General features: G+C 23.5%; 7 protein-coding genes across 7 annotated transcripts; 2 read left to right on the top strand and 5 right to left on the bottom strand. All coding sequences in view use genetic code 6, as the record gives it.

The window, feature by feature from the left end:
* Positions 1–935: 935 nt before the first annotated feature.
* Positions 936–4,283, bottom strand: TTHERM_01016240 (meckelin; the record flags this gene model as incomplete). Its single annotated transcript, XM_001030784.3, has 5 exons — positions 936–1,597; positions 1,660–1,960; positions 2,014–2,682; positions 2,959–3,796; positions 3,913–4,283. 5 exons carry the CDS (start codon positions 4,281–4,283, stop codon positions 936–938), a joined length of 2,841 nt encoding a protein of 946 aa, XP_001030784.2.
* An 847-nt stretch (positions 4,284–5,130) lies between these two features.
* On the bottom strand, positions 5,131–5,829 carry TTHERM_01016230 (dual specificity phosphatase domain protein; the record flags this gene model as incomplete). The annotated part of the gene is made up of 1 exon (XM_001030783.1): positions 5,131–5,829. The coding sequence occupies one exon, from the start codon at positions 5,827–5,829 to the stop codon at positions 5,131–5,133; it is 699 nt and encodes a 232-aa protein (XP_001030783.1).
* Positions 5,830–7,822: 1,993 nt separating this feature from the next.
* Positions 7,823–10,301, top strand: TTHERM_01016220 (importin subunit alpha; the record flags this gene model as incomplete). Its single annotated transcript, XM_001030782.3, has 3 exons — positions 7,823–8,353; positions 8,589–8,683; positions 9,347–10,301. The coding sequence occupies 3 exons, from the start codon at positions 7,823–7,825 to the stop codon at positions 10,299–10,301; spliced, it is 1,581 nt and encodes a 526-aa protein (XP_001030782.1).
* Positions 10,302–11,845: 1,544 nt separating this feature from the next.
* TTHERM_001016219 (hypothetical protein) lies at positions 11,846–12,163 on the bottom strand (the record flags this gene model as incomplete). The annotated part of the gene is made up of 1 exon (XM_012799908.1): positions 11,846–12,163. One exon carries the CDS (start codon positions 12,161–12,163, stop codon positions 11,846–11,848), a length of 318 nt encoding a protein of 105 aa, XP_012655362.1.
* A 459-nt stretch (positions 12,164–12,622) lies between these two features.
* TTHERM_01016200 (autophagocytosis associated protein, active-site protein) lies at positions 12,623–13,445 on the top strand (the record flags this gene model as incomplete). Its single annotated transcript, XM_001030780.2, has 5 exons — positions 12,623–12,751; positions 12,805–12,853; positions 12,915–13,007; positions 13,064–13,161; positions 13,215–13,445. 5 exons carry the CDS (start codon positions 12,623–12,625, stop codon positions 13,443–13,445), a joined length of 600 nt encoding a protein of 199 aa, XP_001030780.2.
* A 177-nt stretch (positions 13,446–13,622) lies between these two features.
* On the bottom strand, positions 13,623–16,109 carry TTHERM_001016199 (hypothetical protein; the record flags this gene model as incomplete). The annotated part of the gene is made up of 3 exons (XM_012799907.1): positions 13,623–14,304; positions 14,511–15,271; positions 15,483–16,109. 3 exons carry the CDS (start codon positions 16,107–16,109, stop codon positions 13,623–13,625), a joined length of 2,070 nt encoding a protein of 689 aa, XP_012655361.1.
* A 1,415-nt stretch (positions 16,110–17,524) lies between these two features.
* TTHERM_01016190 (hypothetical protein) lies at positions 17,525–19,708 on the bottom strand (the record flags this gene model as incomplete). The annotated part of the gene is made up of 1 exon (XM_001030779.2): positions 17,525–19,708. The coding sequence occupies one exon, from the start codon at positions 19,706–19,708 to the stop codon at positions 17,525–17,527; it is 2,184 nt and encodes a 727-aa protein (XP_001030779.2).
* Positions 19,709–20,083: the final 375 nt, after the last annotated feature.

Below are 20,083 nucleotides of genomic sequence, written 5' to 3'. Positions count from 1 at the left end.
AACCCCAACCCCAACCCCAACCCCAACCCCAACCCCAACCCCAACCCCAACCCCAACCCCAACCCCAACCCCAACCCCAACCCCAACCCCAACCCCAACCCCAACCCCAACCCCAACCCCAACCCCAACCCCAACCCCAACCCCAACCCCAACCCCAACCCCAACCCCAACCCCAACCCCAACCCCAACCCCAACCCCAACCCCAACCCCAACCCCTAATTTATTTGATTTTATTTTAAAATCTGAAAAATAAAAATACATTTAAATTTAGAAAAAATGAGATGATATTTTAAACGATTACAGTAAAACCTTTAGCCTTGAGCTTCACAATTTTTTTAAAAATGAGAGGGTTCTATAAAAATATAAAAGAGTTTAAAAATTTTACAAGTTTTCAGAACAATAGAAGGACTGAGAACTCGAAGTTTGCAGTATATATGATAAAAATTTATATTACATTGGAAGTTTCACAATCTGTAATAGAATCCAAATCAGTGATTTCACAGAATTTATTCTAAAATATTCTATTGAAAGAATGAATGTAAAATTTAGAACATTTAGATTATCCTAATGTATTCTTATTTTATCATTCGAATTAGAAATATATTCAATTATCACTTGTCCAAAACAAGTTTTTAGGGTAAATTCTATAAGAAACGTGGTCATTTTATAGTAAAAATTAAATTAAAATAAAAAGATTTCATTCAATTTATTAAATTAATTAATTAAAATTAGTTAGAAAAATTTATGGATGAACTTTATTTTTTTTGAACAAAAGGATAAAGTAACTGATTGAAATAAGCTTAAAGATCTACTTAAAATGTACACATATAGAAAAAAATTGATAAATTAAAGTTAGTACTTTTAATATAACATTTATGAGCCTGTTTATAAAAAGAATAATATAAGAAAAATTGATTGTTGATTAATTATTTAAATCAAATGAGGAATCTCTAATCTATCATTGTTTTACTAGAGATATTTCTCCTACCAAAAACATCTCTCAGCCAACTGAATATTCTGTTGAATAAGAATGTAATCAAAATAGCTACAAGAGGGCTGCTTGAGAAATAATTAAAGAATAAGAAAGTAATCATTTCATACATTACAAGAAACCATTCATTACCATAATAAAATATTTTGCAATAGTTCATATCTGGGTCTCTGTAGAAGAAGGGAAGATCATAAGGAATTGGATCAGAGGGTGGAAGATTTAACAGACGATTTATAAATGATTTATTTAGGATGTGATTTTGACTATGTATTTAAACTTCTTTGATATAGGTTTTTATAACATTTATCATATGATTTCTAAATTGTTGCTTTTCTATTTCTTAAACCATTTCTCTGACTACAGTCTTAGCAAATATCCATTGATCTTGATTAAACATAGCACTCAATTAATCAAATTTTATTTTATATTCAGTCATATATTCAAATCTTAATGAAATGGGTATGTAAGTTTCGAAAGTTTAAACATGTTCTCCTTTAACAAGACCTCTATGAGCAGCTGAACTTGCTTCTTTTTCTATTGCTTCTTTAAGCCATTAAGTATTACCTTCTGAAATACCGCTTGGAGCTTTTCCATGAACATAGTATCCTATTAATAAGTAAACAAGTTTTTAAATAAATTAAAAATTTAGAATTAAAAGAGTTAATTACCATGCAATTGCTCATCCATGATGAATATAGATATGTTAGCTATTGTACAAAGATCAGTGAAATCTTAAATAGGAGTAGGATTCCAAATAATAAATAGCTTTTTTACAATAATTTGTAAAAGTACAATTACAACATATAACAGAGCAGCTACGAAGTAACGAAGAGCTTAATTCGTATTTACATAGTCTTTTTCTTCAGTAGTTAAAAATGGTACTTCCTAACCTAGATTATCCCATGATAAACCAGTTAAAAAAAATCCTAACCAAAATAAAGTCCATTCAAAAGATGTTACTCTTTCAACCTTTAATATTTAAAAAATATTTTTTAAATAATGTTTTAAATAAAATAATTTACTGAAAGTTCATTAAATTCATTAGCAACAAACAAAGTTCTCCAAATCGAAAGTCCTCTCTTCTTTTCATCTTCTTAATCTTCATCTTCAAATTATTTTTAATTTTCCCAATCTAAGAAAAGAACATCTGTTTACAGCTAATGATAAATAAATTTCATAAATGAAGCTGTTTTGAAAGAAAACTAGATTATAATAAAAATTTTGAAAGCATTAAAGAGATCTGATTCTGTAGTAGGATTGATCATCAAAGTATAAAGCGTTTCTTGTAATTTATATGTCACAAACCAGTAACCTGTCATGAAGAATAGATAATAAAATGAAAAATCAGCCCATATATCTATTAAAATATGCAAGCCATTTGTAACCCAAAGGGCAAAGAAAGTTTCTGGAGAAACATTTTAAGATTAAGGGTTATATTTAGACCATATATTAAATTTAAATATCCAAATGATGCCTGTGAGAGCAGCAAAAACATAAAATATTGGATATGCTGCATTTGTAAATTATGAACTATCTTGCTAATATTTAGCTACAAATGATATATTGAGTGTTTTAGGGAGATCAGATTGTTATATAGTTTAATATGTTATTATTAAGACAGGCATATTTATTTAATTGTTCGAAGTCTAAATTTTTATATTCATTTACATATTAGTCGCCACAAAGAAAGTCTATTTTTATAAAATAAAATTAAATGCTATTCTTATTTAAAGGATAAAAAAATATAAATAATGATTTTATATCTTCATTTTTTTCTCTTAGATTTCAACTCTTAACTGAAAATATTAAAAACCAAAGATATGATGGATGGATGGAAAGATAAATAGATAGCTCAATACAAGATAAACTAAGATTGAACTTAAATAAATTTTTGAAACAGCTATTTAAAAATGTACTGCTTTTAAATTTAAATTAATATTTAAAAAAACCAAAATTTAAATTCTTACTTAAGGAAGAGCATCTTAATTAAGATAATTTGAGTTTGCTGAGCCTTCTTATTCAGTATAAAATCCAGATATATTATCAACCAAAAAGAATCTTGAATAGTATTTATCACTCCCTTAAATTTAAACAGGAACTCTTAAAAAGGTCCCTGAGTTATTTGTTTCAATAAGTAATTCATAGAAAACGCTTTAACTTCTATCACTCTAAAACTAAGCAGCATTTAATTAACAATTTAACGTAAAATCAGTACCGAATTCTTTAAAATTCTACCCATCAGTGTCAGTACTCGGGCACAAAAAAAGCTAATTATCTAAACTAGCAAATGTATTTGGTGATGCAACATCCATATCTATTAAATTTCCATCTAAATCAAAGGTTAGAAGTTTAAAATTTATGTAGGGTAATCTTGTTGAATCACCGGTTTGCTTTCCTGGAAGTCTCATAGGGTGTACTTAATAAGTTGTAGAAAAAACATTCAAATAGCTACTATCTAAAACAATATTATATGTAAAGAAGCTCTTAACTGTAGAACTAGCTAATTTTTGAGTTAGCAAAGTTCCATAAATCTCACATGGCATTTTTTAAATCTGATTATAAGCAGTTAGTGCGCATAAATTAGCTAACTTTTAGTGGTAATTATATGTATCCATCCAATAATATGCTTAATCTAGATGATAGACCATAAACTAAGATTCAAATGCATTTGTAGAATTACCAGAATTGTAATTAAATCTTTAATTAACATTAGGAAGACTATACAGCTTTGGTGTTTTATATGTTTAAGTTGCAGGCAAATAAGCTTAGAATTTCAAATATAGTTCAAACCCATTAAAAATATTTCTATCATTAAAAAAAATATATAAATATAAATTATAAATAAACTATTTATTGTATTTTGAAAGAAGATCAATCTTTTAATCTGTAAATGCAGCAAAATTTCAATTTTTTAATTATACCTTTGATACCAGGAATTTTAAATAGCAGTAGTCCTGACTAAAGAGCATTAATTATCATTTTATGTATCTCCTTGAATGCCAAAAGAAACATAGCAGCCGTTTGCTTGTGTACTACTTTAGGTACAAGTAAATCCACCAACTTATGGATAATCGCTACTAGATTTGAGTTGACCATTACAATAGCATTTTACATTAACCCCTGCATTTTATGTATAGCCATCAGGACATTATGTACATGATAGAGTGAAGGGATCAAGATAATTTCCAGCAGCACAACTTGAAAGGACTTGATCAGAATAAATAAATCTAAATTGGATAAAAATTATGAAACTTGCAATGTTCAAAAACCTTGCTAATATTTAAGGCACCATTATATATTTATTCGCTATGCTATTGATTTGTATTTTCTAAATTCTATTATACCTATTTATTATAAATATCTTGCGTTTGTAAGAATCTAATCTAAATTTAAATTATTTATTGAAAATTTAAATTTTTCTTTAGATTTTATCAATTATTAGGTAGAAAAAATTATCACAAATTAATTAATTATTTAATAAATGAAATAAAACTTCATAAATCTTTTTTTAAATATTTATAAGGATAGTTAAAACCTTGATTCTTATTCAGCATTTTTTATTATCTGATAATTGTAAATTAAAATTTTAAATAAAAATAGACTGATTTAATGAATGATTTCTTGATAGATAGATTTATTATTTTTATTAAAAAATACTTCATAATTATTTTAATTTGTTATTTAAAATAATTTTTTTTTTTAATGATGTGAATGCTTTGAAAAGAATAAAAAATTATTTTATTAAATTTATTTAATTTATTACAATTTAATTAAATATAACAGTTATAATATTTCATTTAAGAATATTAATCAAATCACTTGTTTTATTTTTTAGATAGGGTTTATTTTTTTTAATTTAAATTTTTACATTTATTAAGATTTCAGTATTTTACAAATTAAAAATTTTATAAAAAGTTTCTAATAAGGAATACCCACCCACCTTTTTAACTACGTTTACAATGGGTTTTTCCGTAATTAATTTCAAAATTATCTCTATTACTCACTTTAGATTTTAGTTCCTATTTATCAATATTCAAAATTATACTTCTTATTTATTAAAATATTTTATGCATCTATCAACATATACTTCATTTTCATAAAAAACAAATTAATTATATTTTTAAAAACAATGAATTTTTTCAATAATTTGGCTCATAAGTGCAATCACCACCCTTTTCTTGATTATTTAAATAGTAGCAGTACCAATTCAAGCCATACTTGCTACCATTATTAATTTTCCTTGTTTCAACCTGGTTATCAAAATCAAGAGCTCTTTAGTAAGACCAATTCAAGTATCTCATTACATAACCACCAAAAACTTAGCCAGTACGATCTTCTCCAGCTATACAATGGAAAAATATGATTTTTGGTCTTTCTCCTTATTATAAAAGATTTTCTCTAAGTTCTTAAGTAATAATATTCATATTATCATGATTCCATATAGGATAATATTTAGAAAAGAATTTAGCTAAAAAATTAGGTAAGGAATTAGGATTTACTATAGACCCGAAAATAGGATAGTGAGTAAATTTGTATTCAGTATGGTTTTTAAAATATTTATCTTCTGTGTAGTTTTATTTAATAGAGTCCACAAACGATACTAAGCTATAGGAGTGGATCATAGGGTCTTGTGGAAGCTAGTACCCAGATTGAGATATTTTTTCAGCCATAGCTTCTAATAATTCTTTCATTTGGTAATCATCACCTTAGACAGGAGTGTTAGTCCTAAAAAGAAAATTATTCCCTATTTTATCAACTAGTATAACTCTGCTGTTTATAACTCCACAGTATGTAAAACTCGTTAAAATGATCAAGATAATAAAGTTTTTATAGCCCATAAGCTCTTTTCTTTTGATTAAAGTTTCTTCTTTTATTAATTTTTATTATTATATACGTGAATTTATTTGATGTATTTGATTTAACCAAGAATTAATTAGATTTGAGTCATTTAATCTTACTTAAACATTAAAATTTGTGATTTTTTTTCATTAAAGGTTTTAATACCACTCACTTAATTTAACTTTTTATGAGGTCACTTCTGTCGTCTTAAAATACTTAAAATAGCTAATTTATTTTTGGATTATTAAAATTTTTTTCTTCTCTGATTATGATAAAAAGAATCTTAAAACACTTACATATATAGATTTTAATTAATTTTTACCATAGATTTTTCATATTGTAATTTCAAGCAAAATTGAAGATGTAGTATGTTTTTTGTAAAAACTTTTAAGTATCTTAAGCAGACTAAGTGATAAAATTATTTAAATATTTAAGAAAAAATATAATTTAAGAAGGACAAATGGAAATTTAGTAAAAAAATAATTAGTTTTTTAAATAAGCTATATCATTAGAAATATTTTTATAAATAAAAAACTTTAATATAGAAATAATAATAAAATATAATAATTAAAGAATAATTATTCATACTTACTTAACAATTTTCATAATTAAAAAAAATATTTTTTCCTTAAAGAGCTTTTAATAAAGTTGAAACAAATAATGAATTAATGAACTATAGAATGAAAATAAATTTTTTTAATAATGTATTTCGAAATCTAATTTTTGATTGATTGATTGATGATTTGGTAAAAATAGAAGTATTTATTGATTTAAATTTTTTCTTCAAAATATAAGAAGACATTTGTATGATGATTATTTGATTTATTTTTTTAATAATAAATTATGAGATTTGAATATATTTTTTTTTAACACTTGCTTATTATTATTATTACATCATTTCTTAGTTTGTTCTATTAGAGTGTTTTCTAATTGTTAGTTTTACTTTATCAGAAATGCTTTCATTAATATAATTATAAAAAGCAGTATAAGTTTAAATAATCATTTATAATAAAATAATTTATAAGTGATACTTCAACAAAATCTTACAAAAAGAATTATTTAAAATTATTTTATCAATCATAAACATAAATTTATTGAGCTTTACTTTAAATCATGCAAAAATAAATTTTCATAATAAATTGTTTAATTAATCGTCAAATGTTAATCTAATTAATTAATTAATTAAAGAGATAAATTTATTATTAAATCTTTAATTTTAGCTAATTAAATTTTGATCAAAAGATTTTATAAATAAATAAAAATGATCAAAAATATATTTTTTTGTTTGAGACGCAATTTACTTGAATACTAATTAAATTTTCTAAAATTATATTTAGCTTATTAATTATAACCAAATTATTTATCATAACCTTAATGAGATGTTAGAATCTCGTTAATTTAGATAATACAAAAAATATTATAAAATTTTCTTAACAGTTAAAAGAAAGAAGGCAATTCTTTATTTTTGTTGCAAATTATATTTATTAAGAATCAATTATGTTATCAAAAAAAAAATTTAATAATTTGAAAGAAAGTAAATGAAAATAAATTTTAAATACTAATTTATGTAGCTAAAGACAGACAACTCTTAGCAAATAGATCTAAATATTAATGTTTCCTTTGTTTTAATAACTCATTTATTTATAATCGAAAATTTAAATTTGTTTATAAAAAATTAAACGATGTTTTAAATGAACATTTTTTATTAAAAGTGTTATCAATAATTATGATCTACCAATATTATTTTTAAGTAATCAAATGAATATATTTCAGAGTGAGTCTAGTTTCGTAATTTACTAAGCACAAATTAGAGGAATACATTTTTTAATCTAAAAATCAAAATAAAAAAGGAAATTTATTTTCTGCTGATATTTTTGCCGAAGACTTTAAAAATTATAATCAAATTAAAATTAAAAAACTAAAAAAACTAAAAATTTTGCTAAGCGCAAAGCACATATAACTTAGATAGCCTAATCATTAAATAAAATCAAAATGAATATTTTTAGTAACGTAGAACATTAAAATAGCCAAGACAAAGACAATGACGCCAAAGAAAAGGCCAGAAGAATGGAAAACCATACTGTTGAGTTAAGAGAAAAGAAGCGTTTAGATATTCTCAGAAAAAATAGAAATATTGACAAGTCAAATTAAGGTTCTGAATAGTCTTAATAAGAAAGAGGTGGACTTACTCATTAATACTAAGCATTAATGAGCTTGGAGCCTGAATTCAGAGCCAAGATCGAGTAAATTTACAAGATAACATTCAAGTTCGAGCAAATTGGAGAGTTGGTAATTGCTCTCAACTCCTAAGATGTTCTTTTCTAGCACCATGGATGTATTGGTCTTAGAAAGTTGCTTTCTATTGAAGATTCTCCTCCCATTTAAATTGCCATCGACTCAAATTGTGTTCCTCGTTTTATTGAATTCATCAAATAAAGTACTTATCCTGTTCTTCAGTTAGAAGCTTCATGGTGTCTTACTAACATCGCTTCTGGTACCACTCACCAAACACAATCAATTATAGTAATTTTATTTGCTTAAAACTAAAAGATACTACAAACAATCTTAAAAGTTTATAAACAAAACTTTTACTTCAATAATATGGGATTTTAAAGAATATTTAAAAGAATTCTATTTTATTTCACTATATTTTAATAGATAAAAGAAGATTTTACTCGAAATTTATGCTTTTGTAGTTTTTAGCATTAAAAAATAGTTGTTTTATTAATCAAATTAATATTTTTTTAAATTTATAAAGGATAAGGGCGCCATTCCTCTCTTCTGTAAGCTTCTCCTTTCTCCTTTCCAAGATATAGCCGAGCAAGCAATTTGGGCTATCGGTAACATTTCAGGGTAAGAATTTTGAATTGATTATTAGCAGATAAATTTTAAAACTCAAAATAAAAAATTTTTAAGATCTTCAAAAATTTTGTTTGAATAGCAATTAATTAATATTAATTTATCTTGATCTTCTAAACAAAAAAGTTCGCGCAATAATTTATTAAATAATATAAATTTCATTACAAAAATATCCTAAGTAAAAATATTTGACTTTGATATATTAGCTTAAAAGGAAAAAATAAATTATAATATAAAAAGGAGGAGGAAATTTCCTTTAAAAGTAAAAACGATTGAGCTATTTATTTATTTATTTGATCAAATAATTTATTTACGAAAGCATTTCTTAGCATCCACTTTCTTATTTTAATTTTATTTAGAACGCGCCTATTAATAGTGAGTAATATAGACAATTTTTAGAGGACTCTCTATTATTTTTTCAAGCAATTTTTCGACTTAAGTTATTAATTTATTTATAAGCTTAAAAAGACTTACAATTTTTCTAGATAGTTAGAGAGAGATATATATATAGATAAATATAAATATAAATAAATAAATTGCGAATTCTAATAAAATTTAAATTTAAAAATTTAAATTCATAAATGAATTGAAAATAATTTTAATTAATTGAATTTTTCAATTTTTTTCATCTTTTAAAATTGTTTTTATTTTAAATAGTGACTGCAGCGTCTACAGAGACATGATTCTTAAATGTGATGGACTCAAGCCTCTTGTTAATATTTTGTTGAATACAAACGATAGAAAAACTATAAAGCATGGATCTTGGGCACTCAGTAATCTTTGCAGAGGTCGTCCCTTACCTGATTATAATCTTGTTTAAGAAGCTGTAAAGCCACTTTGCAAGGTCCTTACGCAAGAAACTGACTCTGAAGTCCTCACTGATTCTTCATGGGCAATTAGTTACTTGAGTGATGGTGATGAAGATAGAATTCAACGTATCATTGATACTGGCGTCATTCCTACTTTAATAAGATTAATTAATCACTAATACCTTTCTGTATTAATTCCTTGTTTGCGTACTCTTGGTAACGTCTGCACTGGTACTGATGAATAAACTGAAGAAGTTCTTAAATATAATGCCCTCCCAGAAATATTTAAGCTTGTTAAGCACCAAAAGAAGGCTGTTCGTAGAGAAGCTTGTTGGGTACTTAGTAATATCGCAGCTGGTAACGAAAGATAAATTTCATAGATAGTTAATCAACCTTAATATGTTTAATGGCTTTTTGAATGCATGATCTAAGATTCTGATGAAATTGCCCGTGAAGCTACTTGGGTCATTTCTAATTGCACTTCTCAAGCTAATCCCTAAGACATTCGTAAACTTGTAGAAATGAATGTATTAAAGATATATACTGACATTCTTAAATCTACAAAGGACGTTAAAACAATAGCTGTTATTTTAGAATCATTAAAACACATTCTCGAATGTGGTAAAAATAACTTTATGTAAGGCAACGATAACCCTTTCTGCATTCAATTAGAGTAATTCGGTGCTTTAGACTTTATTGAAGAACTTTAAAGACATCCTGATGATGATGTTTATAGAAGATCTCTCGCTATCCTTGAAAATTACTTTGATTTAGAAGATGAATAAGTTATTAGACCTGAATGATAAAACATTAGAAACCGCTGTAGAAGCAATTTAAAGAATTTTATTTGAATTAATATTTATAAAGTGTAAACATAAATCACAAATGAATAAATAAAAGTATATTAAGTTATAAAAATATATTCATGAACATACAAAAAACAAACAAACAAAAAAATAAATAAATAAGCGTACCTACTTACCTACCTACATACATACAAATTTAGTATTTATTTTTTAATTTATTAAGTATGATATCTATCTATTATTAAGTTTTAATTTCTATATTCATATTATTCTGAAAAGATAATAATTTAAATTTTATTCATTTATCATAATCAAACCTATAAAGTGTAAAACAATTTCAAATAAATGAATCAATAAAAATTTAAAAAATATATTTAAAAAATAAATAAACAGACATACATAAACTCATTCATACTTATTTAATATTATGTAAATTCTCATATATTAAGCCCCTCAATCCTTCCTTATTTTTGATTCAGGCTACTTAGTAGAGGATTAAAAATTCAGAAGAAAAATTTTTTTTTAATCTTAGTTTTGGATTTTATGATATGTATAAATAACTTATTTATTTAGAAAATATTGCTATGTATCATTTATCATATTAATATATAAATGGAAATGTTTAAAATATTTTTTGAATGAATAATTTTTTAGTAGAATTTAACAATTAATATTTTTTATTAAAATAAGATATTTAAATAAATTAAATTTCTGTAAAATTAATTCAAATAAATTTAGGAAATAAAATAATTGAAAAACATGTAAAAATAGTAAAATTGCTTCATCATGCTTTTTGCATATTTAGAAGCTAAAAAGTTGGGCAAACCACCCAGATTACGAGACAAATACTTCGACAATAGATGTAACATGTTATTTACAAATAGAACATTCAATATCTTAAGGAATATTTAGCTGGCTTATATGACTACCTAAATTATTACTAGCTTACATATTTTACTTGAGTAGCTCTTCAAAACATTGCTTGCAATGAGTCATATGATGGCAAGGTTTAAATATGATATTTCTTACATTTTCTTTGCACACTTTGCAAGCAAGATTATCAAGCTCCAAGCTTCCCATTTTTTTTAGCTAATCTTCTTTTTTTTGTCTTTATTTTCTGATAAATTAGCTAATTATTCTAAATAGCTTTTAGTATAAGTATGCTCCTGAAAAGAATAATGGGATGCATAACAAAATCAACAAGATCCTTTTATTAGCTATCTTATTTTTTAGATCGCTTCTCAATCTTGCATCAGAATTAAAGAAGAATTCAGGTTTTTTCATCACTAATTTACCGGTTTTTCTATTAAAAATAACTTCACCAAAGACAGTTATGAGTGTTTTGATAGGTATTCCAAATTCTATTTCTTAAAAACCGATTTTAATACCTCTTCCTCTTATTTTAATATGAAGCATAGAAAATATGAATTCAATCAAGAACCCAACAATAATAATTGCATTTTCTGCAAAGTTTAATTTTTTAAAAAACCTTTTTATCATTATTAATTAAAGTGCATATTTATAGTTTGCTGACAAGTTTTTCATAATTCTTACAGAAACTTCTTTAAATTAATTTGGTTATTGCATTTAATTTGTGATTCCAGTCTTTTCCGTATAGTTATAAAGATCCATATAAGGAGAAGACTCTGTTATAATCTTATTGCTATCATTTTAAGTGAAAGATAGCAAACCTCTTTTCGGATTCCTAATTATTTTAGAGCCTCTATCATTTGAATAAATATTATCAACTTAAAATTTTCTATATATAAGATCTCTTTCTACCAAGACACTTTTTACTGGATATCTAGCATCTATGCGCCCTTAAAGAAAGACTTTACCTTTAAGATTCTCTCCTCCATCGCTTTCTTTAAAATATTTCATTATATCTTTACCTGATTATAATAAATGATATAACTCCCCAGGAGAGTAAGTCGGAAGACCACTCATTTCTTTAAGAGTATGCTGGATAGATTTTATATCACTTTAGAGTCTAAATATTGGAATCAGAGAAGCTGCGGCTATGCCACCTGCTACTACTAAATCCATATTTGTTTGTTCAAATTACTAAAAATAATTAGTAAACTCCTTCTTTTAATTATTCTCTCTATTAATAAAATACTAATATTATTATTATTATGAATTATTTTATGAGAAAAAGTAATAGATTCATTTAATATTATGAATAAAAAGAGGAAAAAAGAAAGGTTTTTCTGATGAAATTTAAGAATCGAATTAATTTTAATCAAAGTAAGATTAAAAAATTCAATAAATTTATATAATTAATTTTAGAATTAAAATTTTTAAAAAATAAAAAAGAAATGGATTTAAAACAAGACAAATATTACTAATTTAATTTTGAACAGTTTAGATAAGATTGCTAATAGCTCTGCAAATCAATAAATTTAGAAGGCTTTGAGATATCTTATAAATAAATAGATGATGACTTTGTATGACTTGAAATAATAATATAAAATATTTATAATTTTTAAATAATCAAAAGAGATCAAACGAAAATTCTGAGTACTTAGAAATTAATCACACTTTTGATTGTAATAAATTAAATTTATTATTTCTAAATAAGATTTTATATTTTTACTAATATTGAAAAAGACTAAGAAAAAATGTATTTACTCAAAGGATCTTTAGTTTACAGTGTTGCATTTAAATTTCCCACTCTTTATTTTCATATTTATGACATGGATTGTAAATTTATTCAACAAATATTTACATTTATTAAAATATTTTTTCATTCAATCAAGATTAGAAACCTCTTGATTTATTGAAAGCTACTGAATTAATCAAATAAAGAGAATTAGAAATAAATGGAGCTAAAAAAAACATTGAACTCATTCAAGATGTAAAAATAATTAATATTTAAAAATATCTAATTCAAAATTTGAATAAAAACAGATACATCCAGTTTTAGGTTTCAGTTATTTAACTTTTCATCAATGTAGAATGAGGGAAGTTATAGAATAAATTCAGTAAATTCAAGTTCATAAAAATTAAAATAAGAACAACAAGGAAACAGAAGATTAATACTTTTTTTCACCTACCATAACAAGTCTCATGATTCTGCTAAAAGAATTTAACATTTACCTTCCAAAAGAGATATACAAATAGCTTTAAATTCAATAATGAATAAATAAATACATTTTTAAATCACTTAAAAATAAATCTTCAAAATTAAAACTTGCAATATTTTTACTAAAAATTCCTAAGTTTAATGTATTAATTACAATTTATTAAATTACCAAGTTTTACATATTTATTTATATTGATTTATTTTTTAAAGAATTTAATTATTTTAATATGTTTTCAACTTTTCAAAGATTTTGTGCTCTTTGATTTCTTTAAAGATTTGCTTCTTTTTGGCTTTTTAGTTTTTTATTCTTTTAAAGATTCCATAAACATAGTACATTCCCTCCTTATGGTTGAATTTATTTCATTAAGATCTGTATTTTAGCAACGAAGGTTATATATTTGTTAAGCTAAAGTAGATTAAACTAGTGTCTTAGACTCTGCTTACCTTTCTATTTACTACTCCCTTTACTTAATTTCAATTTTAAGGTCTTTGTTTAACATAACTTACTAAGCATACTTATTAACAGATTCATCTAGAGCCTATTTCATTTACTTATTTTCTTATCTAATGTACAATATTTCTTCTAAAACAGCATCTACTGATCTTGGAACTTAATAATTCTTACTATTAAGTTTCAAAGCATTAAATATTTAATCTTTGAAGTTCGAGCTTTCTTCTATAACTTATTTTAATTTATTATTTAATTTCTAGTTTAAGCTTTCTAACTATTTTTAATCAGACTTGAGTATGTTTATCTCTTATTTATATTTATTTTTCTTTTCTTTTGATTTCTCTATTTTTTGCTTTAGCTGATCTATTTCATAATATAATTAGTTAATCTTTTAGTTTAGGTCCTAGTATCCTTCCTCTTTTACTTTGATAGTATTTTTTAATTCTTCTACCTATTTATTCCATCTTTATTTTATTTAAAATTATTAATCAAAATTTATCAAATGATTAAAATTTTTTTTATAATTAATTTTTTAATATTTTAATCAAAAAATTTTTAAATAGAATTTTAGAAAATAAAAAAAAATATTTTGTTTTTTTAATTAAACATTTTTTTAAGTTCAAAATTTATTTTATTTTTGTATTTATTTAAAACTAAACAATTTTGATACTTTTATGATTCAGAATAAGCATTCAGATTTTATTCTGTAAGTTGGGCTTTTATTTAGCTAATTTCTTCAGTAAGTTCTCTTATAGTTTCTTTTTATTTGTGTATTATATCGTAAGCCTCATGCTTATCGTAACTTGAGTGGCTTTAGTTGTGCTAGCTACTCGTGTTGTGCTATCTGTGATCATTTGATTACTATGAGAGAGATTAGTGCTACTAAAATGATTATTGCAATTTTTATTCTACCTAAGATTGCTTTGGTGTATTAAGACGGTCGGTTGCTAATAATAGCTGTTGTTAAAGTAATTGCTATTGTTACTATTGTTAATGCTGCTATAAAGATGTTGTTTAGCTTATACTTTAATTTAATTAATTTTAGAGGACTTGATTAGATTACTGAAGATCTTTTATTTGTTGTTACAGCTTTTTATTGTCGTTTTCTAGCTTGAATATTTCTTCGTTATCATTTTCTTTAATAATTCGTTATTCTTCAATTTAAATAATTGCCTTTTCTAATTCTTAATTCAGATTTTAAATCTTTTCTCTCAATCCACTTTCCACATCCTCATTTTATTAAATTATTTCTTTGCATTCTGCTAATTCTTTAGTTAAATTTATCAAACTTTTCTCATGCTACTGCTCTATTGATTAGTCTAATCCTCTTTTTATACTAACTTTTGGGCTATTAATTTCTAAGGCACTAGTTAAAATCTTAATTTCTTATTAATAGTTCTTCACATCTGCCTCAAGTTTTTTGATATATTGCTATAATTAATAAATAATTATTAATATAATTTATATAAATTACTATTTGCTTAAATCAACGACTATTTATCATATCATAATTCGAATAGTCTACTTGAATATTAAAACCTAAAATTTTTTATATTTTTAAACTATTCTTTTAATCGTTTTACAAAAATATGCAAACATTTTTTTAAAAATGAGTGAAATTAAATTAATGAATATATTTTACACTTAATTATGGATTCGTGGCATTGTTTGATTGAGAAATATTTGAAACATTCAGATTTTGGTAGCTCATATTTTGAGGAGGATTGTTATTTGTGTTATTTGAATTAAAATTTTCATGACTGAATGTTTAGTTAATATTAGAAACACTGTTCTAAGTACGATTAAAAGGACTATTTGATGATCTTCTTGTTTATTGAGCAGTCTTAAGAGCTTGCTCAAGCTTAGTAATGTAAGCCTTAAGCTGTTTATTTTGATTTTCAAGTCTAGCTTTTTCTTTCTCCAAGTATTCTAACTTATATTAGTAATTTTTTATTTCTTTTTAGCTTTTTAAAAACTCATCTTTGTATTACCTCAAGTCATCTAGACTTGCATTTAATTTTGTTTCTGAATTTTGTTTGAGATTTTAGTAGTCAATCACAACTTTGTTTAAATCTTGAACTTTTTTTTTCTCAAGACTAAGCTATGTTCTTATAGAGCTTATATGTCCATAACTACTATCTGTTACTTATTCTTTTCTTTTTGTTTAGATTTAACCAGATTAAGGGCTTTTCATAGAACTGTTAAAGCTTTCAATCATGTTGCTAGGACTGCTAAATGTCTTAGACTTATAGCTTTGAGAAGGTTTCATAAAACGATTTTATTGATTTTTATTTGTAAGTTATGGATCTTTAATAAATATTGAATAAAAGTACTCTCAGATATTTTGAAATAAAATTAATGTTTTTAATAAAAAGCTGACTAATTAATTTACTGAATCTGTAAAATTCAATATAAATAAATTGATATGAATGATATTTATTCATATCGAATCAAAAATTTAATTTTCAAAAATTCATTTATCAACAACCCATCTAACTTAATAACAAATTCAATTGTTTAAAAATTTAAATCAAAACATTTTAATTTTTATTTAATTTTTTAATATATTTTTTCTTATAAAATAAAATAGGATTTAATTTAATTGATAACAATTCAAAGACTAAATAAATTATAAAGTACATTGATATTTATAAAATATCTTCAACAATTTAATAAAAATTTTTTATATATTTTATTATTTTTGAATAAATGAATAAATTTTTCTTTAAGTAAGTAATAAATACTTAGTTTTAGTTTTTCAGAAATTAATTTATCAGCAATACATTTAATTCAATTACTTAAAGAATTAAAATAAAAATAAAATAAATAAAATATTTTTTATTTAAATTCTTTTGAGTTTTTATTTAATAGTTTCAAAAACTTTATCCTTAAAAGATAAAAATAAATTGTGAATAATTGATACAAATCAAAAGAGTAAATAATAGCGTAATTGCTGAATATAAGTAATTATCAATCATTTGATTAAAATTAAAAAGTTTTTATATTTTATTTCTTTTCAATTTTCCTTTGAATTTGAAATATTCCCACTTTTAAAAAAATGTATTTATGATAGATTTTTCAGAAATTCAATTATTAGTATTAATTACCAACTTAAATTGAAAAATTAAAATCAAAAAAATAATAAATTATTTTATTTAAATATTTTTTATTAAATTTATTGATAATACATTTTTTTAGAGAGCTTAAGTCAAATCTAAAAATATTGGAAAGGTTAATTTTGGAAGGTACTTTAAAGATTTAATGAGATTAAACAAAATAAAATATATTTTAATTTATAATAATAAAAGGATATTTTAAATATTCTTTCCTACTTCAATAAAAACAAAATAAAATATAAATAAATATTTATTAAGAAATTATACATGTTATGTTTTTAAATTGATTTCTTTTGAATAGTAATTTAAATTTTACTTTAAATAATAAATATTTACATTTTTAATAAATTTTATTTATAATAAAATATGTTAATGGTTTAGTAGTTAATACAAGTTAAAACTACTTTAAAAAACTATTTAATGAGGTTTAATTAAAATTATATTTTATCATTAAAATAAATTTAAAAATTTTTAATTTAATTAGTCATATTTATTTTATTTTAAAATTTGAATTTTTTTAATATGCTCTTCAATCAATTTTCTAATTTTTTTATTCTTACATTTATTTTCAAATAGCACTTTCTTTGTTTTCTTTATCAGTTTATATCTATTATTCAGCTTTTTAAGTTATATGATAAAGTTAAAAGTTTTTTTAGTCTTGTGAGTTCCTTAGAGGTAAAATTTCAGATTTATATTCATCATTTTTTATAATAGTTTATGAAGTATTTTGTTAGTTTAAAATGTTATTTTCTTTTTAAGAATCTAACTGAATATATTTTTCTTAAATTTATTTAATTTTTTCATCAAAATTATCTGAGTTTTCAATGTTAGATTTATCATCATTCTAAAATTAATTAAGCATATTTATGTTAATTAATCCTGAAATTTCATCTTCTTATTTCTATTTATTATTTTCGTTTCCATTCTCTTCATCTGAGAATCCAAGTTCACTTAAAATTCTTTTATTTTTTGCTTAAAATGGTTGACTTTGCTACATAAAGTTATTTTTATATATATTATTAGACTGCCATTAATTACTTTTATATTTATTACTCCTAAAGTCAAATTAAGAATTTTTTAGTTTTTCAAATTCAATGCTTCTTGGATCAATTAAACTTCTTTCCATATACTTTGTTCTGTTTTTATACTTTCCTTGACTCTAAACTTTTTATTAGCTGAAATACTTATAGGAAGAAGAGTTAGCTTAATCATTAAATGCATATCCGTTATTTTATTTTTTTATATTTTGATTATCATTTTGCATCTGCTCAAAATCAATCAATTCAATATTTTATTTATTGTCAGAAAATTAACAATTCTTCGTGTTGAATCCAATTTTTAAATCTTGCTAATTGTCATTTTAAACATTATCTTGATTAGCTTCATTTTCTTTTTTGCTATAATGTACTCTTTAATCTCCTTGATAAGTTGTTAGGCTTCTTCTGTAATTATTGATTTTGTTTGGCATTAAATCTTCGCTACTTTTTTTACTCTGTAAATTGCTTCTTTACCTTAATTGAGAGCTATTTAAATTTGTAAATCCATTTTATTATGTGCATATTTAGGACTGTGAGACATATATACCGTTAAGATTAGGGGACTGCAGGTCTTTCTGACTCATTCCTTCTATGGTAGTTATTTAACCATTTACAGATCCTGTGTGTGCAGATATATTTCTTTATCTCTTTCTTGAAACAGAGTTAAAATGAGACATGAAAATCCTCTATTAATCTATTTGATTTCCATTTGAATATAGCTTATTTTTTTTGATAAATTCTTAATACTATGCTTGCATATTTTAAATATTTGGGATATAAATATATGGTTTTGCGTTTTTTTAATTAGTAACTGCAGGGCTAAAGTTACTTGGTTGAGGTAAATAAGATTATGATTCATATGCAGAATTACAACCTGTAGTTGTTATGACTCTTCTTATAGTTGAATTCTGTTTGAATTTAAGATAATGTTAATTCCATTCGTCCATAGTACCGACAGCAGGCTTGCATTCTGTTATTTTTTTAGCTATTTTAATATTTTCTCTTTCGATAGTATTTAACTCACTTTGTCTTTTGTATGATGTATTAAAATTATTCGCTGTTTAGTTTAATATTTTGCTTTTGCTATGATCATAACTTGGATTGATATTACAAGTATTATTAGTCGTATTTTTAAAGTTAGAATTAGTAGAGTTGTAATTTGTTGTTCCATTATAAAACGTATTTTAATTCTGAGTAATCATAACAGAGTGAGTAAAGTTGTTAATTGTAGATCCAGTATTTCTTAGTGTTGAAGAAGGAGATTAAGATTTTTGATTATAAGAGCCAACTGTTATTCCGCCATTAATTATTTAAGAGTTATTTAAAGCACTTAATTAATTTAAATTAGAGTTTTTACTGTTAGATCTTGGCCCATTTTGGGCTGAAGAAAGCCTAGCATATATTAAACCATCTTAATTAGAATGTTTGCCTCTGCTATTTACTTTAGGTTCCATTATTTCTTAAAGCTTTTTAAGAAGCTTTTAATTTTCAATATTAATAGTCCTATCTACTTCTTTTCTTCTCTTTTGATTCATTTTGTAAGTGGATCCTACTTACTTACTTGGAGATATTTTTTTAAATACAGGAGACTTTGAATTCATTCTATTTTCTATACAATGCTTTGTATTTATTAAATTGTTGAAATGATGTGCTTAATTTTAAAAGCACATATACTTAAAAGATCTTTTCATATGATATGATTGATTGTCGTTCATTTCTATTTTTAGAAATTTTTATTCACTTTTTAACTTAAGTTAATAAGATTGAAAGGTAGACAAGCAGATAGATTTATCGATATAAATGTATGCCTTAATTTATTTAAAATATTTTCACCTTCGCTTATTTTTAATTACCAACTCAAATAAATAAATATGAAGGTGATTGGTATATTTATGTTAGTAAGAATATCTTATTTTTTAATATTTTAATTAAATTCGATAGTTGTAAATTTTTATTCAATATTTATATTTAATTGTTAAAATTTTAACAATATTATTCATTCTTTCTTTAAGAATATTTATAATTAGAATTTCTTAATTCATTTCAAAATTAACCCAAACAAACCCGATTTTATTTAAAGCATAATTATA

This window comes from Tetrahymena thermophila, assembly GCF_000189635.1.
Source record: "Tetrahymena thermophila SB210 genomic scaffold scf_8254410, whole genome shotgun sequence".
Lineage (NCBI taxonomy): Eukaryota > Ciliophora > Oligohymenophorea > Hymenostomatida > Tetrahymenidae > Tetrahymena > Tetrahymena thermophila.
Note: the sequence above shows the minus strand (reverse complement) of the source record. Positions and strands in the feature narration are given on the sequence as shown.